The sequence below is a fragment of the Gobio gobio genome (genome assembly GCF_949357685.1).
Source record: "Gobio gobio genome assembly, chromosome: 7".
NCBI lineage: Eukaryota > Metazoa > Chordata > Actinopteri > Cypriniformes > Gobionidae > Gobio > Gobio gobio.
In genome coordinates, this window is record NC_137103.1 from 27,078,250 (window position 1) to 27,088,083 (window position 9,834).

A 9,834-nucleotide genomic window follows, 5' to 3' on the forward strand; every position below is an offset into this window, starting at 1 on the left:
TTCATAAGTCCTTCGCTTTAGTAGAATTCGTTGTTTCACCAGTTTACCCATGAGTTTCGTAACAGAAAATTATGAAACATTTGATGAAAACAAAAAGATGCCAGAATGTACTAAAACAAATCCAGGAAAAGTGTGATATTTTATCTATGCATGCTCTAAAAAACTTTATACATAAATACTACAGTATTATTTAAATGAACAAAAGAAAATTCAAAATACATAAGGAATATATAATTCCACTCAATGTGTGTGTGTCAATGCAAAATATATTTGACGTTTATCTTTCACCAAATCGGTTAAGCCTATTGGTCAGACGTCACGTTGCACAATTAATATTCATGAGCCTGTCCTTCGCCGTAGTAGAACTTGTAAAATCGCTTCCGGGAATGGAAGCGTTGTCTCCTGCGGTGACCAGATGTGATTTGAATAACTTTAGTTTTTTTGCCAAAGCAATTTGTATATACTATCACACTAAAAAAATGTTTTGTCGTGGAAGACACGTTGGAGATGTGACCTTATCTGTCCACGCTCAAATAATAAATCAGAGGGGGTGTGATTGCATTGACGCAGTTTGCTGGCGATAAGTTCCAAAGTCCTGCAGATCTTTCAACTCACAACACAACACACACACAGTTTAGCTCAACACAATGGCCCGATATGAACTTGTTAAACGATCAGTTGCTCTGATCACTCTTACCAACCCACCAGTCAATTCGTTAAGGTAAGTAAAAAACCTGTTTATTACTAATAAATAATGCATAACATATTGTCCAATCCATTTGTATTTGTTGTTATAAAAGCAAGACCAAACTATAGTAATTCATAGAATCGTACATATATTTTCCTACTGATATGTAGTACATTGTTATAATTCTAACTTTTGCATAGTTTAACAAATATATTAAATAAGAGTGTTACAAATGATCTTGTCCACATTGATACAGACAAAGTGTCCTTGAAAAGTCAAGTTCGTAAACCCATTTAAGTCAATGAACAATAGTGATTTTAACATGTTCATTAGTTCTGCAGTGCGTCATGGCATTGCAAAGACTATGGAGCGAGCCCTGAGTGACCCAAAGGTCACGGCCGTGGTGATCTGTGGAGAGAATGGACGATTCTGTGGAGGTTAGAATATCCTTAGAATAAATGAAATATATTTTCAGGTTAAACAAATGCACATGTTGCACTGGTCTTTCGCTTAATTGCTTGTTCTGCCTGAGTTATGTAAGAAGACTGTCTGATGATAATGCATTTTTCTGCAGGTGCAGACATCCGTGAGTTTGCTGGGCCTTTGAGGGGACCTCCTTTGGTACCCTTGTTGGATTCCATAGAGGCAGGAGAGAAGCCTGTGGTTGCCGCCATAGAGGGAGTGGCTCTAGGCGGGGGTCTTGAATTAGCCCTAGTCTGTCACTACCGTATTGCACACTCTAAGGTAAACACTTCTTTTTATTCTTGTGAACATGCATACTGACAACTTGCTTGAATATTGTACAATACTAGTGCTACTACGTCGTTTGTTAATGGGTTGAACTTTGATATCAATATTAAGTAAGAGAAGGAAAGGTTGTTGGTTTATGGTTTATGCACTAATTGTGTAGTTTATAGTGTATTATGTGTTCCAGGCACGTCTTGGACTTCCAGAGGTGACGTTGGGCATCCTGCCAGCTGCTGGGGGAACTCAGCGTCTTCCCAGGCTCATTGGCATTGCTGCTGCCCTAGAACTAATCACCACTGGTAAATCACACACTTGGCCTATTGGCACACCCACAATTCACCCAAACAGATTTCAGCCTCTTTGCTAATTTCAGCCACATGCTCTGTCTGTAAATCCCAGCTTCCCAAAAAACCCCAAAAAACAAACATAAAAGTCAAAGTCAATAATTGCAAGTGCATGAAAAATGTCCTGCTGAGATTATTCTTGAATTTCCTGATTGGCTAAAATTGCATGAGCTGAGCCCCTAACTTTTTTCTTCTTTTTTTTTTTGCTACTCAATAACTGCCCTCTCTGATATTTTCAAAGATATTTCATAAATAATTCAATAATTCTCCACTGTAGGAAGTGCTAGAGTTAATCTGATCATCCAATATACTTTATATTTGTAATTTTTTTTTTATAATTATTTATAAAAATGAAAGCAATGGGGCACTACATTTTGGTTTCAGTAATAAATAAAACTTTTCCCACCAGGTGTCAGCATTGTACATGTGTTTCTGATTGATTTGCTTTAGAGCTTATAGCAACAAGTCAAGTCATCTTTATTTATATTGCGCTTTATACGGTAGAGATTGTTTCAAAGCAGCTTTACGGGGATAAACAGGAAAATAATGATTCAATGATGCAAACAGATTTCAATTCGGCTGTAAAAAGAAAATAGTGTCATTGTTCAGTTGAGGTCAGTTCAGGCAACAGCAACAGTTCATCCAAAAATGAACATTGTGTCATTATTTACCAAACCTCATGACATTCCAAAGTATGTACCTTTTTTGCTTTTTCATGTCATGATGACCACATATATCTTCTTTTTGTAAGAGCTGTATTAGCATTCTTTAAAAAGTCTTCTTTTTTTTCCTCTGGTAAAATGAAACGCTGTGAGGGTTAGTCATTTATTTTCATTTCTGGCTGAACTAATCCTTTAACAAATGCGATTTCAGTTATTTTATGGTTATGATTGGATTTTCCTCACCCATTGTTATAATAAAAATAATCACATAAAGCACCCCCACATCGCTCAGTTTCTCTTTTACCAACAGCAGAATTATTGTGTTATATTGCAGGCCGCCATGTCTCTTCCCAGGAGGCTCTGAAGCTGGGCATCGTTGACCAGGTCACAGAGCAGAATGCTTGTGAGGTGGCTGTGGAGTTTGCCCTGAGAGCTGTAGGTATGTCAGCATGAGATTGCAAAGCAGAAATGCGGATATTAAAAGACCGAACAGTAAAGGCTGGCAGAGTCTTTGGCAGGCTTTCAGAGTCAGGGGACGCACCAGATAAATCCTTTGTCACAGCAAATGGAATTAATGTTTCATATCCTTGTCAACGAGTCTCAGAGTCGTTCTGTGCTTTTGATCCATTTTTCAAGAAGTGAAAAGGAACATTATTAGAATATTAATTGTGACCCCTCTGCGTATTGGAGAACACTTTAAACAAATGACATGTTTTGTTTTTTATAAACATGAGGATTATTACAGATCTTCTATTCACTTTTATGATACGATGGTCTTTATATCACCTCGAACCGGTTTAAAACATGCAAAATGTTAATGATTATATTTAGGGTCTAGACTCTAAAAAAGCGGTCATAAAAACTATATATGGGGCAAGTGAAGTCAAAAATCTTTGTTTGTACTGTCGCTTGGAGCGTTTTGAATCATGCTCTCTTTGAAAAATAATTAGAGACACTCTCTCTCTCAGCTTCTGGAAAATGAATGCCAATTCTCCACCTTCTGCTTGACCCCCATTTCCTCTAGTAATGAAAAATCATATGAGAGCAATTAAACCATTGAAATGATTGCCCGCTCTCTGAAGTATTTCTGTCAAATTATTCAGCTTTTCTAGGTCTACAGTAAGTGCGGCTGTTTATTTTGCTCTATAAGACCACACATTCTCATTGAGAGCGAGGGAGCCAGATCTCTTGTAATGTGAATGTTGTGAGTGACTCTCTTACGGAGAGATCAGGGTTCATCTAGAGTCAGGATAAGCTCTGGAGGGAGATTAAAGATTGGCCACAAAAGCTAATGCTCTCAATGTAATCGCACGCTGAGCGAAGATCAACCCGGCCAAATCCTTGCAACAGTCAACTAAATGGAATTGAGGAGCAGACGTGGGCACAGGTATGGTGGACAACAGCCAAATGTGCCTGATTTACTGATTAATGGTAAATTGTAAATGGTCCAAATCAGTCAAATCTGTCAGAATGTAAACGGCTGATTCCATCTCAAAATGTGACCACACAGAAAATGTTTAAAGAGAATGGCTGAAAATTATCCTGGATGATCTTAATATCTTTTGTGAGACAGTAGGGTCCCAGAGGTAAAAAAACTGAAACAATGTAAAAGTCTATACTGTCACTTACATATATGTAAATATATTAGTGCTGGGGAAAATTAATCATGATTAATCTATAATAAAAGTTTGTGTTTACATAATATGTGTGTGTATACTATTACTATAGGTATAATTATTATGTATATATAAATACACACACATGCATGTATATATTTAAGAAATATTTGCATGCATATACTGTATATAATTTATCTTATATATCAATATATATTTTTATATAAAAATATAAATTTTTTCTTAAATATATACATGCATGTGTGTGTATTTATTCATACATAATAATTATACATATAGTACACATACATATATTTTTTAACACAAACTTTGATTTTGGATGCGATTAATCACGATTACTTTTCCCCCAGCACTAATATATATTTAATATTCTGAAGTGACAGTAAAGACTTTAACATTGTTTTAAAATATTTCAATTTTAAATAAATTATTTTAAATTATAATTAATAAATTCTTATCATAGTTTACACAAAAATATTTTAATAATAATAATATTTTTTTGTTGTTGCTGGAAATCAGCATATTGTAATGATTTCTGAAAGATAATGTAAGCATTTTAAAATATATTCAAACATAAACAGTTTTAAATGTATGATATTTCACAATACTAGTTTTTTTCCTGTGCTATTTGTTGATATAAATGCAGCCTTACTGACTCCACAGTCCACACTTTTGAATGGTTGCATATATGAATATTGTGCAAATAAGTATACTTCATAATGACTATACTGTAACTCAGTAGTTTTAGATTGTATCATTGCTTTTGGTTCAGTAACATCTTTCACAGTGCTTTATGGGATGAGTAGTTAATTTACAAAGTTATATTAATGTCTTTTTTTCTGATTATTTTAGATTTATTTGGTTATATATTTATTTGCCTCAAATCAAATGTTAAATGTTGAATGTTGTGATTAATCTTGTTGCTGCTTCGTTTAGTTCATAGATTACAACTCCTTGCCTGAAGAATGTGTTTTAAATCCCTTGTTACAATTAATGAGAAAAATACTTGCGGAACCAAGATTGTTATGTGTTTGCTCTTTTTTATTCATTTATTTATTTAATAAAAAAAAAAAACATGCAAAAAGTGCCACACTCCCTAAACACTTTTTGTAGAATCTCACTGTCTGCACTCATAGCTACAGAGATTTATCTTGTTTTCCAGTCGTTGAAACAGCTGCCACATGCACCTATCAGGATCTGACCCAGCCCTACTTACAATAATTCACAGCATTAGTGATTCAAGTACTGCCCACAGCACCACAGATTAACCACAGCAACATCTGTATTGTGCACTATAGCATTGCACACTAGACATCAGAACGGGACACTCGTGCTTCTATTAATTTACTTGAAAGGAACAGCACTGTTTGGAAATGCTGATTCCTGTCAATATATGTTTTATTGATTGCTCAAATCAGGACAGTGCAGAAAACAGTCAGGACTGTTGGTTTCTGGTCCTGCTGGCCCTTTAAGGCTCATCAGAATGACCCAGATTCCAGAGAGAAAGATGAATCTAATGCAGTTAGACCCTATATTGAATCAGGTACCGCCCTGCGTAATCCTTTTAGTGAGGCAGGAAGTCAAATGCTAGAACCTCTGATAAATTAAAAAAAATACCATTTTGGTTTGTGTGTGTGTGTGAGAGAGATTGACCGTTCCAAAATTCAACTGATTCAGAGTAATTGCCATGTTTGTTATAAAACAACTAAAAGAACTACACCAGGTTCGATACTGTCACTGTCCACGCCTTTGTTTATCACATTAGGTTATATTTTGATATCATAACCATTATGTCTTTTAACAGCCAAACCGCTGTCTTCCCGAAGACTGAGCACGCTGACCATGCCTTGCCCTCCAGATCTGGATGCCCTGTTAGAAGCGGTCACAATGCAGGTTCAGAAGAAGGCTCGGGGAGTGATGGCACCTTTGGCTTGTGTTCAGGCAGTGCGGGCAGCTGCTACAATGCCTTACAGCCAGGGAATAAAGCGGGAGAGCGAACTGATGGCCACTCTCTTCAACTCTGGTCAGGCCCAGGCTCTTCAGTACTGCTTCTTTGCTGAGAGGACTGCTGGGAAATGGACTCTACCTAGTGGAGCACAATGGAATAACACCAGACCCAGAGATATCCGGAGTGCAGCTGTAATAGGTACCAAAAGAGAATGTCTTAATGTGCATGAACAAGACCTGGGGATGGTAGCAGGGTTATTTGGTAAACTAAAACTATCAAAAAAATTGTGAATTGAATAAAAATGATTTCAATTATAAGTTTTACATTTAAAGTTATGCATTTGGCAGATGCTTTTATCCAAAGCGACTTGCATTACATTCAAGATCCACGCTTTCCATGGGAATATGGAAGCCTTGAGCCTTGCTCTACTGTTTGAGCTACAGAAAACCTACATTAAACACAAATTAGAAATGCTGCCTTGGAAACTAAAAATAAATAAAAGGAAAATAAATCTTAGTAAGTTTAGTAAAAAAGTAACATAAAATTTTTTTATAAAAAAATGGACTTTCACTAAAAATTTTACTAAAATAAAAATGAAATAATAATGAAAATATAAAAGCTAATTAAAAATATTAATAAAACCCACATTAACACTCAAAATTCTGTCATTATTTACTCACCCTCATGATGTTCCAAACGTGTATGACTTTCCTTCTTCTGTGCAACACAAAAGAAGATATTTTAAAATAGAGACAAACAACATTGGACCCCATTGACTTTCATTGAATGGACAATTCTAAATATTTCAAAATATCGCCTTTTACGTTCCACAGAAGAAAGTCGTACAGATTTGGAATGACATGAAGGTGAATAATTTCATTTTCATTTTTCTGTATCCCTGACAAATATATCTGACAATTAACAAGTCTAATTGTGCCTATGTTGTTTTAAATTGGTGGTTTTGCTTTACTCTGTATTGACCATTAATATGTCACCCTTTTAGGTCTGGGCACTATGGGAAGGGGCATTGCTGTGTCTCTGGCACGTGTGGGAATTTCTGTCATTGCTGTTGAGTCAGACAAGAAACTCATGGAGACTGGCAGGCAGATGGTAATAGGCATGCTAGAGAGAGATGCCAAAAGACGGGGAGTGAGTGCCTCTCTCAATCTCCTCAAATTCACCCTCAGCTTACAGGACCTGAAGGATGTGGACCTTGTTATTGAAGCAGTCTTTGAAGACATGACACTTAAGAAGCGTGTTTTCCAAGAATTGAACAAGGTGTGTAGACCAGCCACTCTACTCTGCACCAACACCTCTGGTCTGGATGTGGATGTACTGGCCAGTGTGACGGACAGACCGCAGCTGGTGATTGGGATGCACTTCTTCTCACCGGCACATGTCATGAAGCTCCTAGAAGTTGTCTGTGGGCCTCGTTCCTCAAGCGAAACCGTCGCTACAGCGATGAGCCTTGGGAAGAGGATGGGAAAGGTGAGTGTTGCTGTTGGAAACTGCCCTGGTTTTGTTGGAAACCGCATGCTGAAGCCTTACTCGGATCAAGCCACCTTCCTGCTGGAGGAGGGGGCCACACCTGAACAAATCGACAAGGTTCTGGAGGACTTTGGTTTCGCGATGGGAGTCTTTAGGATGTCTGACCTTGCAGGCCTTGATGTTGGTTGGAGAGTCCGGAAGGAATCTGGGTTGACCGGGCCGGATGTCGACCCGAAAAATCCCCCACGTAGGCGCCAAGGGCGTAAGTACTGCCCCATTCCAGACATGGTCTGTGAGCAAGGAAGGTTTGGCCAGAAGACAGGTCGTGGCTGGTACATTTACGACAAACCAGGGGCTACAAACGCAAAGCCAGACCCACTGATCAAGAACCTCCTTGAGACGTACAGGAGCAGGTACGGCATTCAACCGCGCAATATAACAGATCAGGAAATAATCGAGCGATGCCTTTTCGCCTTGGCCAACGAGGGATTTCGTATTTTGGAGGATGGCATAGCTGCCCGACCGGAGGATATTGATGTCATCTATCTGTTTGGTTATGGCTTTCCAAGGCACAGAGGAGGGCCCATGTTCTACGCCAGCATGGTGGGTCTAGAAAGAGTCCTGGAGAGGTTGGAGCATTACCACCAAGCCCATCCCGATGTGCCTCATTTGGAGCCCAGTCCTCTTCTGAAAAAACTTGTGGCTTGTGGCAGTCCTCCTGTCCAAAAATGGAGAGAGCATATCAAAACAATGCACAGCCATCTCTAAGAGCGCCATGAACAACATATGTTAATTATGTTAAGTTTAAAACTACATAAAACCGGTTATTAATAAAAAATCGACTTTCTCAACTCTGATCCGTGTCTCATCGGCTTATTATTTCTCCCGAATAGTGGAAAATTTTAGTGGAACCGTGATCATTTTTCAAGGATTCCTTGATGAAAAGAAATGCAACAACAAAAACACTTTTGAACAGTAGTATTTATATTATGAATTAGCTATTTAGATGTTTTTTTCATTATTTATATGGCTGTGCATTCAGTTTGAGGAAAACTTTTAATTAATTTGGCTTTGATGATCTATGTGGAATAGAAGGTCTGTTAGGTGTAGTGTGTATGATGTGATTTGTGCTTTGCTGCAAGGGATAAGTTAATTGCTATTGCTTCTGTGCTGCTATCCAAATATGTTCGAGGCCGTTTAATTAAACACCACTAAACCCTTGTGCTCATGCTTTTGAACTATGACCAAGATGCAGAATCTGCACAAAAAAAATAAAAGAACATTTTTGAATACTTTTTGAATTTCAAGATCAAGGTAAATTGTACTTATTTTGTCTTTCGGGGACACATGTAATACTTCTGAAGGGCAGTATATGGAAAAAGTTGATATTTAAACAAAACAAGAAAATTTTGGACATCATCCTGTTCAAAAGTGTTCACCCCCCCAGCTTTATGCATCGTGTTTACTTCTGGAGCATCAGTGATTGGTTGAACATTTTTTTAATAGTTGTGTTTGAGTCCTTCAATTGCCCCCAGTGTAAAAAGATGGATCTCAAAATCATTCATTCATAGCTGGAAAGGTTTCAAATATGCAAAAAATGCTGGAAAACTGAAGAATTTGCAGGACCTGGAGGACTTTTTCTAAAGAACCGTGGACAGTTTAACTGCTCAGGACAAACAACACCCTTAAAAATAAAGGTGCCTTTTGTGCAATGGGAAGGTTCTTTGGGTATTAAAGGTTTTTCATGGAACCATTAAGAACTCTGCCAAAGAACCATTTAAGAACCTTTATTTTTAAGATTGAAGGGACTCAAGAACAACCATCACAAAATAAAACAAAACAAAAAAAAAAACAGCTATGGATAATCCAGGTAATGACACACAGGTATTTAAACTTGTGAGCAGGGTCATGTTTATAAATTCTTTTTTTTTTTTGATTATATGTAAACATCTTTTATGTAAAATGTTTGCAATTTGCATTAGTACTCAGATTTACAAACTATCAATGAAATTATGTAGGCTATGTTTTACAAAAAAAATTTTGTCAACAAAATTCGCCTTTTTGAATCCAAAATGTATTTTTCCCCCTGTAATAATTACCTACCAAGAAAAATAGTCAAATGTCTTTTGCTTTTTCCACTGGAAAGAATGAACTACAAAAATAGTAGTCAGATTAATAAAAGTAGCTAATAATAATAACAATGATACAATATTTTTCTATAATATTCTTTATATTATATTCGAATATTCTAAAGTCTTTCCTCGTGTACCTAAAATAATGTACAGTTAATGAGAAAACCTTTGTAATGACTCTGAGCGCC

The 9,834-nt window shown here is 37.0% G+C and overlaps 1 protein-coding gene across 1 annotated transcript; it reads left to right on the top strand.

Moving 5' to 3' along the window:
* Nucleotides 1–382: 382 nt before the first annotated feature.
* ehhadh (enoyl-CoA, hydratase/3-hydroxyacyl CoA dehydrogenase) lies at nucleotides 383–8,371 on the top strand. Its single transcript, XM_079821321.1, has 7 exons — nucleotides 383–721; nucleotides 1,022–1,125; nucleotides 1,263–1,432; nucleotides 1,623–1,734; nucleotides 2,776–2,880; nucleotides 5,883–6,224; nucleotides 7,030–8,371. The coding sequence occupies exons 1-7, from the start codon at nucleotides 648–650 to the stop codon at nucleotides 8,280–8,282; spliced, it is 2,160 nt and encodes a 719-aa protein (XP_079677447.1). The 5' UTR covers nucleotides 383–647; the 3' UTR covers nucleotides 8,283–8,371.
* Nucleotides 8,372–9,834: the final 1,463 nt, after the last annotated feature.

What these genes read in the sequence shown, in the direction of transcription:
- ehhadh (XM_079821321.1), top strand. Translation starts at nt 648, where the DNA reads ATGGCCCGATATGAACTTGTTAAACGATCAGTTGCTCTGATCACTCTT. An exon ending in ACCGTATTGCACACTCTAAG is followed by an intron (nt 1,433 to 1,622) that starts GTAAACACTTCT and finishes TATGTGTTCCAG; the next exon opens with GCACGTCTTGGACTTCCAGA. An exon ending in CCTAGAACTAATCACCACTG is followed by an intron (nt 1,735 to 2,775) that starts GTAAATCACACA and finishes GTTATATTGCAG; the next exon opens with GCCGCCATGTCTCTTCCCAG.